An 18,544-nucleotide genomic window follows, 5' to 3' on the forward strand; every position below is an offset into this window, starting at 1 on the left:
ATCAAAAATATATATATCAGATCACCAAGATTAGACCACCTAAATACTTCCCACAGACACAAACTGTGATGCTATGGTAAACAGGTACTTACTTTTGTGTTGAAATGCATTTTCTCCTATTTGCCACAGCAGTGATCACGTGGCAACCAAAACGAGAGAAGGATTGCTACTCAATGCTTCCAAATGTGACTCACTGCCATATGCAAACTTATCTGACATGAGCATGTTTGGCCACTGAGTGGCAATAAGCCAAGTCTAAGGGAGGGATAACAAGGCCAAGGCATGCACAGACTCATACTCTTCATAGAAGATGGTGGATGCAGGGATGGGCTTTCGTGTCTACCTTCACTCAAATAATGTCACAGCAACACCAACTCATCCTGAAATATATATTTGGCATTAGAGAAAAAAAGCTTACAAAGCTATCAAGGGCTACTTAAGGGCATTTGGATCAAGGGAACTCGTTCTATGACCCTTCCTTTAATCATATATGAAAATTGTATCTCCCCATGAATGTATTTCCTGATGCACACATTCCCACCCCCTACACGTGACACCACGACACACCACAAACCACATGTCCCGGAATCAATAAAGAAAACTGCTATTATTTCCTTGACAAAATTGCATAAGCATGCTCTAGATTTTTAAATTATTACAAACCTGCCATAATGCCATATATCCAATCGTCTTCTGTATCATCTTGAAGTTTTGGTGACAAGTGCCATAGTGTGGTGGTGTCTAGTGCAGGGTGGCCAAAGGTATATAAGTTTGGAGAGCCGATGTCCTGGAGGTGTAACCCTAAACTGGCCCCACAAACGACAGTGCTATATAACTGGAGAAGACATAGAAAGCTCACCATTTTCCTTTGTATGGGCATGGAATTTCAAGGATGGATTCTCATATGTCCCCTATGTGACAAGTGAGAAGGAAGGAGAGACAATGAAGGTCTCTCTCCCTGCCTCTTTCAACAGTTTTGTCTGCTGCTTCTCTGAGAGAACTAACGCCTGCCTAGAACATAATATGCTGATTGATGGAACTCCAAGTAATTTGCAAAGCAAAAGACCCCAGGGGACGCAAGAAAACCCCAAGGAATTAATAGACATCTGCCATCCTGAATTTTGCCCTACACTGACTCCTAATCAAAGCTTTGAAGCAGCACCAGTCAATCCTCTCATCTCAGCTCCCGTGAATAGATCTCAATTGGTTTGGAAAGCATGGATTTCATTTGCACCATACACACGAACGCTCATAAACACACACACACACACATTCAGAAGATGACAGAGCACAGGTGATGGGCAGGTGATGCCACGTGCCATTAATCTGCCCCATTGGCCAAATATTCTAATAGTAAGTAATTCAATTCCTTTAGCCCATACAAATCTTTCTTGTTTTCATCTTAATAAGACTGCACTTTTCCTTTCAGTACGTTACTTTTTAGTATGGCGATTAAATACTTCTACGAAGTGAAGCCTGAAACAGTAGAATACATACTTTTCTTTTGTTTATTCCAATTTATGACCTATTAGATATGCTGTCAAAATCAATGTTTCTCTGGTTTTATATGGCACATGGCTTGATTGAGGTTACTTTTTGATTCCCATTTAACATTGAAAATTTTCAGCCAATTTTCCATGGGGAACACCACATAACTGATGGTATTTTACATAAATGTAAAGATGGTTTTTAGGCAGCATGCAGTGTCCTTCAGGGAGGCCTTTATTCCAGCAAGGGGCTGATTTGATTCAGCTGATTGGGCAGAACTGTAATTGGTAAGTAATCTTTCCATTCAGGCAAAGGGCCTAGTGAATAGATAGATGATGCTATCAAAGGTCATGAGACAAGTTTATTATACATCATTGGAATGGGTTTAATCTGAACTCTGTAGCAAGTTGCCCACAATCCAGGGAGCAAGGCTCACCACAGGTAAAAACAACTTTGGTTCTTAATGTTAAGGAAGAGAGAAGAAAACGAAAAACCTTGTGAATAACTAGCCAGCAGTAAATGGTACCATTTAACGTCCAGGGACAGCCTTTCAGAAACATTCTCCCACCAGTGATTCCTCACAGCAATCTGGTGCCTTCTCTTCAATAACTTCCTAGCTTTTTTCACATTCCCATTAATTCCACTCCTAATCAATGACCTCCCCCAAGCCAACATGAGCTTTCTTTTTATTGTTTGTAAAAGAAGATGTACCATTCAAAAAGGATCGCGCTACTATCATTGATTTAGAAATTTTCAGGAACACCTTCAGCAACTGAATTTAGTTTTTTTTGTTGTGGGTACAAAATGAATCAGTTAATGCAGCAAAATTTATTTCTCAGCTTTAATGTCCAGAATCATCAACCTGATGTACTGACTAGGTGTATAATCCTCAGCACAGAGTAAACACACGAGAGACAATACTACAAGAAGTATATTACTCATATAACAAAACACATCTGAAGGCAACCATTTCACAGTGTGAAAATCATTCGCCTTGACGGGGATTCGAACCCAGATCCCTCAATGTCCATGCAAGTACTATAGCCAGTTATGCTATCGAGGTGTCCTCTTAAGCTCTGAAATTTCTGAAATGATTTTTACTCTCTGAAATTGTTGTATTGAAATGCATATTAGCCGATGACTACTTTAAATGTTACTGTTGCGGCATCTTCCGCAGTTTCTTGGAATTTGCCAAAAGACATCTGAATGCCATCACATTAATATATGCTGAAGGATAGGAAAACATGACCCCACCAACATGGAAATTAAAGAAATAGCAGGAAGGCTAAATTATTTATTTTCTTTCTCGTTAGTAAATTTTACCTCAGGATTGGATATGTATTTACTGATTCTGTTAAGAAAATGAATGTCTTATTGACTTGGAGATTTAATGAGGATTTCCACAAGGATAGAAATATGCATTGATATCCCATTCACCTTAGCCTACCTAAATGATTCCTTTGAAATGCCTTCTCAAATAACTTTGAGGGCTACAAGGAAAAATCCGAAGCAATGTTATCTGTTTATTTAATATTCAAAAGGTTCATTTAAGTACAATATCACTTACATTGGGCTAAATAATAGTAAATAAATGTTAGATATTATAAAAATATATCAAAAATGATAGCATTAGATATATAATGACTCACAATGTTTAGCGATGGCGGCAGTGAGTGACAATGAAATTGCTACATTGGAAGACATGGTGCTTTGATGGCTGAGCACCCTATGACCCTACAACCTGAAGCATTTTAGATGAAACACTTTCTATACACTTAAACCATTCAAACAATTCCAGTTTATGAATTCTTTTTTTAATATTTAACTTGGCTTCCCTCTTTCTCAATAACTAAATGAGTTATTTTGCATTTATTTTCATCCCATACCTATCACACCTGACTGTCCAATGCACTCAGCAGAGATTGCAACCCCTTGGCTGACCGGCAAACAAAAGCTTGGTCATCAGCAAACCTAACTGATTACATTGAATTCCATACTGACCTTGATTCCAATCTCCAGTTCTTCCCATAGTGCCTCTTTTAACATTTCCCCCACATACACATTGAACAGCAAACGGGTGATACAACCCTGCCTCACTCCTCTTCCTAACACTGCACATCCGGGCCTTCCGTCCACCCCTCACACCTGAGCAGTCTGAGATACGTACACTTTCAAGGATAACTCTCCTATTTCTACTATCCATTCACATTTTCAGCAACATATATTCATTGGTTTTTCCCTATACACTGTATTGAATGTTTTCTTGGAGTCTAGGCATGCTACGTACACGAGAAGTTAGAAGGATTATATGTAGAATCCCTGGCCTCGTAACATCATGCAGGTTATTATTATTTAGATAGATAGAACCTACAAACAGACAAATACATTCTGACTGTAATCTATGCCCGTTTCTATTAGTTACCCCATTACTGCTATGCCATAGCACATGTCTCTCCTCTTCCTGAGCATAAAAATCATCTGCCCTACTCTCTATCCTTTTGTTGATGACCCTGAGAACCACTTCAGCTGTTTTTGAAATTAAATATGTTGTTCTTTAGTTATCACATATTCCATCCCTTCCAATTTTCGGACCAGGGACACTAACCGCTCGGACAACATCTTCCAGTAAAATTCCTTGATCATGAACACCATTGCATAACTCCATAAAAACCCTTCCTCCCAAGCTATTGAGTAGTTCTTTGAGAATGTTGTCTAACCCCAATCCTCAATTAATTCAATGCCCTTTCTTGAGCCATTAAACCTATCCTAATTTATCTTCTGTGTCTAAGCTTTGGGCCTACTGTCTTTTCATACAGTTCTTCTGTGAATTCTTTCCATTTCTTCATTCATTCAGTAATTGAGTGTTTTGAGTTCATTCAATAATTTTTCTTGAATTATCTTTGATGATTTGTACGGATATTACGTTCTTACTTCCTGGCAGTCCTTTCACATTCCTGAAGAGAACCCATTTCCCCCTTACTTTATCAACTTTCACATCCCCAATCCCCATCTTTCTTAATCATATCACCTGCAATCCTTTGTTTTCTTGTCGTCTTCCCGCTCCTCAAGATTGGTTTATGGCTTTCAAATTCCTTTCCTTATTTTATGATAAGTTACACCCATGAGAATGACTGACATTAGGCTAAGACTAAGTGAGGACCTCTTTATGGGAATTCAATGCTCTGGAAGACAATGGCACCACGTGCCAGCCTGTATCTAACATGGTGAAATGAGCACTTTAAAATCAGTGTTTCCTCATCACAGCCACAATTTGCTCTGCATCTACTGCAAATGCTTCCTTTGTTCTGCCAGGTCACCAGAAGAGAAAGTGCAATTCTATCATTTTGAAGAATAGAATCCTGTGGAGAGAAAACCAAAAATGTGATGCAAAATTTCAATGAATATTACAAAAATGCTTAAATATCTCCCAAAACACTTGGGAAAGAGCTCATTTAGCTCATGAGATAATTAATAGATAAAACAAAAAGGTTCCACAATAGTGGTATGTCATGAATAAATTCTACATTAGGATTTGATATTTTACTTACAGATGTCTTATGCAGTCATCTCTGAATCCATTCCTTTGAACAAGCCATCACTTGACAGGTTGTCTCTGGCTATTTTGAGTGAAAACTGTGAAAGAGTACGGAGAGAAAAGATTAGATAGAGTAAGAATTGATCTGCCCCGCATTTTGCTAAGCCGTTTCCCCCAGAAGCAGACACAGATAGAGAATTTTAACTTATCGGACAGATCATCAGATGACATCATCAAAGAAGTACCTACCTTTCCCTCTCTTTCAAACCCTACCGATGCAGGCCCACTGCCACCTGAGATGGAATTGGCCGTTAGAGTGGGCGTGTCAGTCATCGGGTGAGAGGTGGTGATGCTTACATCATTGAAATCTTTTGAGCTGGGCTAAAATAATGGAGGATGATTAATTCTCACCAAGTGGGCGGGATTTGATCATCCTCGAGTTCCACGAGTGCACGCCCCTTTGAAAATTCCAATGGATCCGCATTGGCTACTGTGCCGGCTTCATTCTCAGTCTTTGATGATGGCGTCACCCTTGGCCATGCAAGGAAGAGAGATGGTGAGAGAGAATGAAATGGGAAAGGGAGTTCCAAAATGAGAATATACAACCGATGATACTGGAATTCATATGGCAGCATGGAATTCATAATTATTGGGATTAAAGATAATACATGATGAATTGTTTAATTTTTGCTGGTATGCAATTGAACGCCCTTCATCTTCATTCCTAAATCATAAGATTGATAAATGTGTCAGTGCCTCAATCACATCAACGAGTGTCCACAAATGATCACCCGCCTGACATCCAGATGTCTCTTCCTATCCTGCGTACCAAAATCGTCAGCAATCCAACGTAATGGCGACATTCTACTGTCACAAAACTTGTGAGTGGGATCTTCAGGCTGCATCTTTCTCATCCTAATTTCCAGTTACCATCTTCTAAAACTGGATCTGGGTCTGGGCATTTCTGGGACAGACCCGTTATTGTTCAGTAATGTGGTATAACTTAACACTTGTCAAGAAGAATAAAAAAATCAAAGTGATCGTGCAGAAATGGTTAAAGCACATCTAGACTGACTAAATCATGTAAAAATGCATCCATTTATCTCACTTACAAGACCCCTTCGCGAAAGAAACTGAGGATATTTATCATTATTTACCCAAGTCCACTTTACATAGATTTTGCTGACAACTTTGAAAAAAAAAACATAATTTTTAAATTTCAATTGTTCCCGGCTAAACTTAGTGGACATTCGTTTTAATTGAATGAAAAATACAATGTATCTTTCCACTGTCCTTAAGGACAGAGGAAAGATACATTGTATTCTTCATTTAATTAAACATTTTTTTTAAAGATTCACTTGAGAAACATTAAATTGCATCAGCCTGACTTCCTGCACTCAGCTTCAGATGCTCTGCACTGCACATATGTCCTATGGTATCTCTGGGTTGATGAGGGAAGAACAATCACCTGAAGGGGAAAGTGCACCCTGAATATAACTCTGGGCCCTCCAAGTCAGGGGTTAGGCGTAGGGCTATCAACCCTACCCTTCAAAAATTCACTCGCTATGAATCCTATAAACATGCCTCGGATACATAAGCATGGATTTTCAAGGTATCGACCTGGCAAACAGACAAGGACAACACATTCATGGAAATTAGCAAAATGGAATGTTAGAACATTGTTGAAACCGGGTAGAATGATTGAAGTTGCCAATGAAATGCTGAAATGTGGTTTGGATATTACAGCCCTACAGGAGGTGAGATGGGTAGGAAATGGTAGAATTGGTGAGAAGAATTTTACAGTAGTATACAGTGGACCCAGCCATTCAATTGGGTTATATGGAACGGCTTTCATGATTAATGCAAGGATAAGAAACAGTTTGATGAATTTTGAGCCATTAGGGGACAGACTATGCAAAATAACCTTAAAAGGAACATTCCGTAACATCAGTCTCATATCAGCCCTTTCCCCTGCCAAAGGAAAAACAAAGGAAGAAAAGCAAGAATTTTATGATAAACTGGAAAGATAATGCCAAAAAATACCAAAATATCAAACAATTATCATTCTTGACATTTTAATGCAAAACTGTTAAGGAAGACTCCTTGCATTCAGTAGCAGGAAAGTACTCTTTGAATTATCTGACAAGTGAAGATGGAAGGCCTTTCTGCCAGCTTGCTCTGTCACTCAACATGCTCATAAAGACAACATGATTTGAGCATAAAAATATTCACAAAGGTACCAGGAAAATATCTGGGACAGGAATTGTGAATCAAATAATCACGTGCTGGTATCCAGGAGACGTTCCTCTTCTATATTGGACATAAGGTCTGCACGAGGACCGATTTGTGATTCCGATGATCACTATCTAGTGAGAGTGCATTTTAGTGAACGACTGGCCCTCTTGAGTAAGCTCAACAGGCCAGGAGGGGTTAAATGGAATAATAAAATATTAAGAGAACTTGGGCAAGCTTTGGGGTACAAAAATTAAATAGGTAGAAAGTTAACAAGGAATGAGGAAGAACAGACAGAGCAATATCAATGGCAAGAATTAAACAATCTGTTTTGTCCACCGCAAAGGACATAATAGGTAACACGAAAGTAAAATGCATGCAGATTGGTTTGATAATGAGTGCAAACTTGCTATACAGGAAAATAACAAGGATAGATACAATATGTTACAAAAGGAGACTAGATTTACAAGAGAGAAGTTTAGGAAGAGCAGGAAAGAAGCTGATAAATTATTATAAAAGAAAAAAAAGAGTGCTTAAAAATCAGATGAAGGCTGTAGAAGAGCTCCATAATGCTGAAGAAAGCAAAAAGTTCAACCAACCAGTAAAATGCACGACTAAAAGCTAACAACCATAGTGCACTCCTGTGGAAATAAAAATGGTCAAGCCATTGGGGACGAAAATGAGATGATAGAAAAATGGGCTGAATATTTTAATGGCCTGTATGTTAAGGAATTAACTCCAGGGGTAGAAGAGTAAGAACAAAGTCGCATAGAAAATCCGGTAGTGCTCACTCCAAAAATAGGAGAAGTAATTGAAAGTATTGTAAAACAAAGGAATGACACAGCACCTGGAGAATATGGAATAACAGCCAAATTAACTAAAAATGGAGGTCAAGATTTAAATAGAACAATATGTCATCTAATTTGTAGTATTTGTAAGTTGGGTGAGTTCCCAGAAGACTGCAAGACAGGATTGATTTGTGCAACGTATAAAAAAAGGTGACAAATGTGATTGCAAAATCCATAGGTGCATTACATTACTGAATGTACCATATAAAATTTTCACCAGTCTTCTTCTAACATATATAAGCACCTATGCTCAAGACATACTGGAAGAATATCAGTGTGGCTTTAGAGCTGGTAGAAGTACCATTGACCAGATATTATCGGTAAGGCAAACAATGGAGAAGGCTTGACCTACTCAGTGTGACCATAAGTTTGGGCCTCAAATTGTTAACCTTTCCGGGCATTCCTTTTCTAATAGTCAGATTTCTTTGCTAGAAAAGGGCTTAAGTACGTACCTTAAATTATTATTATTGTTAAAGGCATTAAAAACCTGGTGGTTGACCTTGAAGTTGCCCTTCAGAAAGAAAACATTGCGGTTGAGCAAGTTTTTTCCCAGGAGCTCCTAAAATCTCACAACTAGAAGTAAAAAAGAAAAAGCATTCTATCGAGTACGAGGCCTTGAAGTCGATTATACTGTACATTCAGTGACAGATAAAAATTTGATCATCCAAAAATCAGATTAAGTCAGCGCAGCGGTTGTATTAGAACAAAACACCTACAACACGAAATGCAAAGACTTTATCAGGGACAATAATACTGAAGTACTTCGTTCAGACCCAACCCACAAGTTTCAACAATATATTAAGAAAGTGATTAAATGCAGTGGTACAAATAGAAATTAAGAAAGTGATTAAATCCAGTCCAAATTTTCCACAGAATATGGTTTAGTGAATTCCTTGGACCTTGTCAACAAACTAATGAAAGTGGTCATCCCGAGAAAGTGCATGCTTGTTTCCTTTGATGTACGCAACCTTTTCACCAATGTGACCCAACACATGGAAGCTGTGAACCTTGCCCAAGACATCATCCTCCTAAAATCCAACCCATCGCCAGTTATAAGTGAACTCTGTGCATTGCTAAAGACGTGTGTTTCTCAAAATTATTTTATTTTTAATGGTTCATATTTCCAACAACCCAATGGTTTAGCCATGGGCTCGCCCTAGTCCCCACTCCTGGCCGGCATTTAGAGGGACAATTTTGAACAAATTTTGTTCTCCTCAGCTTACCCTCTCATTAATAATGTATTTTGTTGGCTAAGATATGTAGACGATGTCTTCTGTGTGTGGACAGGTTGCGCAAGGCAACTAGATCAGTTTCCAGCACATTTAAATTCTGTCAATTCTAATGTACAATTCACGTGTGAAAAAGAGGAAAAAGGTTCCCTGAATTTCCTCAACTCATCACTTTGTAAAGACAAAGACGGGTTACAGTATTCTATTTTTAAGACCGAAATGTATACGGACCAATCTATTCATTTCTCTTCAAGGCATTGCTTTGCCCAAAAGCTTTCGGCATTTCATGCAATGATCCACTGTTTAACCGCTATCCCTATGTCTACGTTAGATATAAATGAGGAACCTAATGTAATTAAAACATTAGCAGTAAACACTGGCTATTCAGAAGATCTAATTAATAAACTTTACCGGAATGAACTTACAAAAAAGTCCTATGCCATATTTACAACCCCCAACATTTAAAAGATCCCATTATTAAATGTTTTCCTAGGGAAAAAATTAAATGTGCCTTTTACAGTGGTTCACGCCTTAAAAACCTCATCTCTCAAACTAAAGACAAGGTCCCCAAAAACGAGAGGAGTGGAGTGTGTGGTTAAAGTGCTCAGAGTGTAACACAAAGTATATTGGGCAAACAGGACTGAAATTTAAAGAGAGGATTCAAGAACACCTAACATGTTTAAAAAGTAAGAACATAACATCCCTCTTTGCAAAACACCTCATCGAAAGTGACTTTGCGGCTAAAATTATTTATTTTGAAAATAAAGGTCAGAGGCATGATGCTTCGGAGCAGTTGGAAAGTTTGAAATGTGCCCGTTGCAAAGATGAACCTTTCGATGGAACTTTGTATCCCTCCCACTCCCTCCCCACTCCTAGACCTACCTACCACCCTTCCAAGTCAACGATTGACACCGAAAGATTTAATTCTTCTCTTTTCTTCCCGGCTACATTGTAACCTTTTTACCCCTCCTCCACCTTCCCTCTCTGACCAACCCTCCCTTCCCTTGATCAGATGGTATATCTACCAAGTTTGCTTCTATGAGGACCACCTGATGATGACATTCAACCTTGAAACCTGGGTTTTGTTTTTAAAATAAAGTGCGTCGAATTACAAAGTCAATTATTTCATTTCATCTCAATAAGCTTTCGACAGAGTGAAAAGAAAGAGATGTTACCTGTGTTGAGAGGCTATGATATTCCAGAGACTGGTTCCATTGACATTGCAGAATCACAATGTAAAACCTTTATTGGGGGTTGAGCAAGTTGAGTATTTAATATGACCTCAGGGGTAAGACAAGGAGATGCTCTCTCAGCCATGTCATTGAGCCTGGCCCTACATAATGCAATGCAAGAATTCAATTCAAGAGGGACCACTGTGCATAAATCCCACCAAGGATTCCCATATGCAGACCATATAGCACTAATTACACGAAACGTGAATGGCCTGAAAGAAATGTTTAACATTTTAGAAAACACTGGTGAAGAAGTGGGGCTGAAGGTTAGTGAGGAGAAGACCAAATACTTGAAAATTACAGCTTCTCAGAACAAGCGGGACCTGCAAAATATAATAATTGGGAATTATGAGTTAGAGGGTTTCAAGGAGCTAACCTATCTGGCAGTCCGACTTGACAATAAAAATAAGATATCCATGGAGATCAATGCAAGGGTAATGGAAGGTAACAAGGCATATTTTGCGAATGTCAAACTCCTCAAGTCATTCTTACTATCAAGGAATACAAAACTGAAGCTCTATAGATTGCTTGCTAGACCCGTTTGAACTTATGGAGCTGAAGAAATGGACATGGCAGGATGAAGAAACCCTAAGAAAATTGGAAAGAAAAATCATTAGGAGAATCTATGGCTCAATTAGAGAAGGAGAGAGATGGAGAATTAGAATGAACATGGAGATAAATGAACTACTAGAAGGGAAGGACATAGTTAAATTTGCCATGTCACCGTGGCTGGCATGGTTGGGCCATGTAAAAAGGATGGAATGCCCAAACTGATACTTAATAGCAAGATGGAAGGGGTCAGAAGAAGAGGTAGACCAAGGAAGAGATGGCTACAGGGTGTGGAGAATAATTTGAAGGCAATGGAAGTTACAAGATGGAAGGGTAAAGCAAGAACAAGAACTCTTGCATGGGGGCATGTCATAGAGGAAGCCAAGGCCCACACCAGGCTGTGGAGCTGCGAATGATGATGAGGAGGTTGAAGTGAGCTTTCAATGAGCAGCCAATGTTCCCAAAAAACAAAGTGACCTACACGATACCTATTCCCCAAGCCAAGTCAGTCGAGGGTGGCAAAGGGTGAGTGTTCGACATGAGTTTAACAATTCTTCAAAAGACCCCTCCAGAGCGAGATTAAATGACTAGGAGCATGTCTGATTATTATTCTGAAACACTCACTTCACTGCCCTTGGTTGTCATGTTCATAAGGACACCATAAAGACTGTGGACATGACTGCCACAGGAGCAGACGACACCTTTCACATTACCTTTGTTTACAAATTTACAAAGAGAATTTAAAAAGTGTTTCCCACTCCCTTTGTCTACAAAGATAATGCTCATCAAAATAATTATTTTACTTCGGCATCATCAACTTGCCTCAGTTTGCAGTACCAGTTTCCCCATAATCCCAACATTTTATCACAGAAAAGGCTACACTTCCGTGTCAGTAATGTTTGTGGGGAAATTGATGCAGCCAGTTATATTTTTGTAAACCTTACCCCAGCATCCCGGCCTTTATTATACTTGATTATCCTTTCCATCTCTCCAAACGAGATTTGGTTTTCCCAAATATCCATTAATTACCAGACTGCAGTACGGATTAGAAGGGGAAGAAAGTTCAAGGAATGTCACCAAAATTGCCTCACCACTTGATGGAACTAGAAGACCACCAGTAGAATTGAAGTATTTCCCAATGACCGCATTCCATCTACATCTCTACAGTAATTACCCTCCGATCCAACTAACAACATGTGGGGCAGGGGGTGCAAGCACCAGGTTAAACTAACACTGCAGGTCACCTGAGACAATACATTATTCTCATTCTCCATTTTAAAAGATATTTTCCTTTCAACTTCTTCAGGTTGGGCCATTGTCAGGTGTACTGGCATTTTAATATCGTTTTAAAAATCCAAAGCCTATAAATTTTGCCTGAACATTTTAGTAAGTGAACTGTGATAGATGGTTTATGAACTAAATTCAAACTTCTACAATTGACAAAAATGTTGAAAAGTTAACAATGAGACCTCATAAAATGATTAACACTCTGACCTCGTGGGATGAATTTGAAATGCACTCTTCCTCTCACATCAAAACACAAATGAGCATTGTCTTGAGGTTTGATTTCACTTAAAGAACTTTTCTTGCCTGAGGTGACAATGAAGTTTTCCACTGACCTGACTGTTATTTGATTCTGGCGTCAAAACCACAGCACCATGACTCTTCAACAGCATTGACCTCAGGAAAAAATCTGAGCCGGTTCGGGGCTGGATACTCTTCAGTGGTGGACGTAAGGTGTCTTGTGAAGAGGCAGCTTCAGTTTGGGCACCCCATGCAGTAGTACTGCCATCTATGTCGCTAAGAATATGGAATGAAAAGATGATGCCTGAATGTAAATACATATATTTTGATAATTTAGATAGCTTGTAAAAACATATTTGGGCAGTTGTGAGAGCAGATAATGGTTTTTGCTCAGTTCTGATTTCACTTCACAAGTCATCCAGCACTCTCTGAATCAAGTCTTCCATTTCCTTTTTTAATTTTGTTACCTGGGCGATTTTTGGTTCTAGTTTCCCATCCATTTTCTCTACTCAGACCATATTTTGTCCATAGATAATCCGTTTTTTTTATTTTGCTTTAATTATTAGGTCTGATGGTATTATCTATCAATAAGTAAAAAACTTTTTATCTTATTATATGGTATGAGGGTAAAATGAAACTTGACACTTCCACAATAAAGATATAATAATTCACGACCATGTTTTCGATTCTGCGCATCAACATCAGGTAACATATGTCCACATTTATTTCAACTTATACAGTCTGGCTCCAAGAGGGAGAGGAGAGGGGTTGAGGTAGGGGGAGTAAGGGAGAGGGGGTAATTTGAGGTTAGGTGCAGCAACCTATTAGTGGGCTAGGAGAAGGGGAAGGAATGAATTGGAAGGTTACTGGCTCAAATTTGTGAGTTTAAATTAATTAGATGACCATTAAATGAAAAACACAATGTAACACTCCACCATTCTTGGAAATAGCAGCGGAAAAAAATCAAACACATTTTGTCCTTCATTTAATCAGGGGGGTGTTTGTCTACAATGGTTTGATCTATATTGAGGGATGTTCGATGATCATCACTGCCGTGGTGGGGGTAGGGTTGGGGTGGAAAGATATTGGAGTCTTTTAAGAATTTTAGGAGGGTGGAACAGCAGCGAGAAGTATAATGTTTCATTGACCACCTCAAACCTGTCAGACTGAAGGGATTGCCAAATTTCGAACTCCCCCAAAGCATTCAACCTGCATTCCTTCATGTCAGCGTGAAGAATGTCTGCCATGAAGTTACTGGTGTGATTTCTATCCAAGAGGTATTTGGCAAATTGGGATTTTTTGTCTTTCTTTCTGAAGTATTAACGGTGTTCTTTGATCCTAATATCCAATGTCCTCCGTTGGTCATGGTCGAACCATAGTCATGAAATATGAAATCTTCATTGTGGACATGTGAAGTTTCTTTTTACCCTCATAATGAAGGAATTCCACAAAGTTAAACCTGAAACTGTTAAGTTTATTATACAGCAATTTAATCCAGGGTATTTTTTCATCATTAATCCTTTTCAATAATTGTTTTAAGATATGCTATGTGTCGTGTGTAGTCTGTTAATATCTATAAGTACTTTTCTTGAAATGTTTGATCTTTGTCAGTTAAGCTTAGCATCAATGCGATATTTATCCTACAATTACTCTTGGTTGGCCCTTTTTCATTTTTGCTAGTTTTGTTACTTTGTCAGCCTACATAATGAAACTGTGAATCCCTTTGCCAAGGTTAGGTGAACGACCTACGATAACACAGTTGCATTCATGCAGACAGCTATATTTTTATTAAGGGCATTGCTAAGTACTTACACTCTCCTAGCACAAAATTATTCATAAGATTATTCTCCGCAATGTACCAAAATAAGATTCTACACACACATAAAAGAGGTGTGTACCCAAACAATTGGAGATATCTTGGTAAAATAAGCAAAAATAGGAGTGAACAGATTAACTTTTGACTAAGTATGTCATAATGAACTACCCATCTCTCTTAATCATATATGTACAAAGCAGAGTCAAAATAGTCTTTGAAATCAAGATTGATATTCATCAACACGTTTTCCAACGGAAATTTTCTTACTCGGCACATAGAGAGACATATATTGGAGAAACTGAAATTGAAATTGTTTAAATATGGGCTTCTACATATGTTGGAATGACATGCAATTTTATGGGACCTGATACAATTGCCAGAAATACGGGCATATGTAAATTCTGTTAATGCAAATATGGCATTTAAATATAATTATAGAACTCCTACTGTGAACAATGACAGTGCCTTATTACAATGAATTCTCAGGGATGGCAAAGAGAGGACATCCAAGATACACTGAAAAAGAGGCATTGATTACATCCCAACCAACGGCCATTACGCACCAGAACACCACAGTGGACACTCATGCCGTGCTTAATCAAAAATATATATATCAGATCACCAAGATTAGACTACCTAAATACTTCCCACAGACACAAGCTGTGATGCAATAGAAAACAGGTACTTACTTTTGTGTTGAAATGCATTTTCTCCTATTTGCCACAACAGTGATCACGTGGCAACCAAAACGAGAGAAGGATTGCTACTCAATGCTTCCAAATGTGACTCACTGCCATATGCCAACTTATCTGACATGAGTGGCAATCAGCCAAGTCTAAGAGAGGGACTATTAATGCTTGGTTCTGAAGAAGCAAGGCCAAGGCATGCACAGACTCATACTCTTCATAGAAGATGGTGGATGCAGGGATGGGCTTTCGTGTCTACCTTCACTCAAATAATGTCACAGCAACATCAACTCATCCTGAAATATATATTTGGCATTAGAGAAAAAAGCTTACAAAGCTATCGATCTACTCAAGGGCATTTGGATCAAGGGAACTCATTCCACGACCCACCCTTTCATCATATATGAAAATTGTACCTCCCCATGAATGTATTTCCTGATGCACACATGTTAAACAATTAAAATTTGACAATAAACAAAATATCAAAAACATTCTTTACATGTTAACCACATGTCCTGGAATAAATTAAAAAAACTGCTAGTGTTCCCTCCACAAAACGTACAAACATGCTCTAAATTTTTCAATTATCACAAGGGCCATATTACTCTTAATAACCCAAAGATTGAGACTACCTGATGTAATCGTTTAGTAAATCATCATTGAAGAACAAATGAGGTAGAACAATGAAACCAAGAGAATAAAATATCTGGTTTAATCCAGTACGAGTAACAATTGGATATGAGAAAATTATCTCCCAGATGAGTGCCATGACTCTTCACAAAACCATCAGAATGGAAATTTCTGAACAATGTTTGACCTGTTTCATGAGCAACCAACAATATTTTCTTCGCTGGTTTTGGTCCACAGATAAAATATAGGTTCACCACTATACCCCAGAGATGAAATAGTATTCGAAGCAGTGGAAACATGTTGATTCCTTTTCAAACGACTTTGTAGGCTACAAGAAAAAATCCAAAGTAGTGTAATCTGGGGTAAAATGTAAGGATACCTCCATTGTTTCCACAGATGAACTGAACAAGTTTCAAATTTCAACGGAGGCCCATGATGCAATATTCTAATCAAATTTATGAAACTTGTTCCGAACATGCATTAAACACTACGATTACACAGCAACACAGTGAAATTTGAGGAAAAATTGGGCATTCCCTTAGTTGAACAAGCTTGTAGACAGAAGGAGGTACTGATACCACGTGGTTAAAACATGGGAGAACCCAAAATAAAGACAGGATTAGGGCAGGGTTGTTCTATGTTGTCCATGATGTTTAATGCTAATATTGAGAAGGCAATAGACAAAATTAAGGAAGAAGTATTTGGTGGTGTACGAATATATGGAGAAAGGATAATATGTATTGAGTATTTAGTGAACATATTTAAGCAGCGGGATCTCTAGCAATGGAAAAAGCAAATGGGAGATAATAGCGCAAATAGAGCACAAATGAAAAACCATGCATCAAGAAATATATTGCATATCATTTTCATCTTTGAATTTCGAGTGGTCACAAATACATGCAAGCATCCAATGCATTCACATTTACTAAATCCTGAAACATTCTGCACTATATTTGACAAGAAAAATTGCAAGAGAAATCTTGAATGTACACACAAGTTTCTGAGCCATCAAACCTGAATCACAGCTTTAATGAAAGATTTCACTGAGAAACTTCCAGAAGCATAGTGACCACTTTGTCCTCCATGAGCAACCGAGTGACACTCTAAATTAATACTGCTTTAGTGTTCCCGAGAGCAAAACTAATTTAATTTATCCCCAAGTGATATGCATTCAAATGCACATTAAGTGAATGACTCCATCCAAAAATTACTGTAGCAGTATGTCCCACAGTTTCTCGGAATATGCCAAAGGTAAACCACCCCTAGTATTTAAAGTTGGCTTAAACCCCATGGACTGCGGCTCAATGCGCACAACTACGAATGCCTGTGACATTGTATGCAAGGTATATCATCACAGCATCTCGTACCTTTAAAGCCACTCAAATTTCAGAGGGTAAGGGGACACCTCGATAGCTTCACTGGCTAAAACACTTGGCTGGAAGTCGAGGGATCCGTATTTGAATCCCGGCAAAGGCAAATGATATTTACAAACAAATTTTTGCATTATAATATTAAAGAATGTCTTTCAGTCTTGTGATATCCTTTCAATGAGTCTTCAGAAAATTTGTTATTTACTACAATTAAATTAATTTCTTATATTGAATGGCATTTAACTTGCACCTATTGTAAGTATTAACGGACTCCATAATTGCTCTCACCATAAGGTGGGAGTAATTACTATGTTTCTTATATGCTAACTGCTGCTTAGTTAAGCTAATGGGCAGGCAGGTGATCAAATTAACCGAGGAAATACTCTGATAAGTATCTCAGTAAAAATTATTTTCATTTTGATCCACTTGAGTTGCATGCCAGGTAAAAATAGGCTGTGCCCCACACTTACTCTTCAGAAGTGCGATTTTCATTCTTTGAGAAAGTCCACAAGTGCATTTATATTTTCCTCACATGAATAAAACTTATGTGTTTTCGTTAGAAAAACGAAGTCATCGATGACAACCGGTTTAATGATAAATTAATAAAAGACACTACACCCATAATTCTGATCGACTCAAAACAGCGCCAACACCCTGCAAACAAAACGATTTTCAACTACTTTCACTGGAAACGGAAAACGCTCAATGACAACAATCAGTGATTCAGTATATCCTCCCAATAACAAATTAATGCCTAGTGTAAATCACTCCTACCATAAAACGATTACCTGATGAGATCATGGGTACTTTCCACCAGAGCCTTCACTCGATGTTGTTCCCATAGGCACACGTCTTTCATAAAATGATTTCATATAATTCACTTATCCATCAACACACAGAATATTTAAAAAAGCATTGATTGGAATAATAAACTCCCGAGGGCATCCATTTGATTTGCCGAAATCAACTTCATTGAGTAACTGGCTCCTCCTCGTCATTACATGGTCTGAAAACGAATACGCCACATTAGTAATCATACTTATAATTGACGGAAGTTGATCAATAACCATCACAAATACTATTAGTTCGAATCACTTACTTGAATTCTCTACTTGCACGAAACGTGACCTTCGATATCTTGATCTTCAATCGACGACTCGTCAAACGGTCGCGGCCAGAATCAGCTGACATCAAGGATCGCTTGAAGACCGTCAACTGTTTTCTTTCCGAGAACCTTTTAATTTTTTAAATATCTATGTGAAAACAAATCTTTACCTAGGGAATGCCAATTTTTGATAAGCAGCTCTTCCAAAGATGCATCGTTATTTTCTTGTACCTGGCTCTGCAATAAACAAAGAACTAATTTGGAATTGTGGCATTTTGCAAAGAATTGTGCCCTTCTGAG

At 38.3% G+C, this 18,544-nt stretch overlaps 1 protein-coding gene across 1 annotated transcript; it reads right to left on the reverse strand.

Annotated features, from left to right (window-relative positions):
- Positions 1–3,067: 3,067 nt before the first annotated feature.
- LOC139689585 (uncharacterized) lies at positions 3,068–18,327 on the reverse strand. The gene is made up of 6 exons (XM_071586748.1): positions 18,239–18,327; positions 17,928–18,145; positions 17,610–17,793; positions 12,733–12,913; positions 5,037–5,121; positions 3,068–4,847 (listed from the first exon to the last, which is right to left on the reverse strand). The coding sequence occupies exons 3-5, from the start codon at positions 17,654–17,656 to the stop codon at positions 5,044–5,046; spliced, it is 306 nt and encodes a 101-aa protein (XP_071442849.1). The 5' UTR covers positions 17,657–17,793; positions 17,928–18,145; positions 18,239–18,327; the 3' UTR covers positions 3,068–4,847; positions 5,037–5,043.
- Between the last annotated feature and the right edge of the window lie 217 nt (positions 18,328–18,544).

The sequence above is a fragment of the Hetaerina americana genome, unplaced genomic scaffold (genome assembly GCF_022747635.1).
Source record: "Hetaerina americana unplaced genomic scaffold, ioHetAmer1.1.p SCAF_25, whole genome shotgun sequence".
NCBI classification, from domain to species: Eukaryota; Metazoa; Arthropoda; class Insecta; order Odonata; family Calopterygidae; genus Hetaerina; species Hetaerina americana.

Coding starts and splice junctions, on each gene's coding strand:
- LOC139689585 (XM_071586748.1), bottom strand. CDS start 17,656: ATGCACTTGTGGACTTTCTCAAAGAATGAAAATCGCACTTCTGAAGA. Junction 12,914..17,609: donor GAAAATCGCACTTCTGAAGA/GTAAGTGTGGGG, acceptor CCATATTCTTAG/CGACATAGATGGCAGTACTA. Junction 5,122..12,732: donor CAGAATCAAATAACAGTCAG/GTCAGTGGAAAA, acceptor ACTCTTTCACAG/TTTTCACTCAAAATAGCCAG.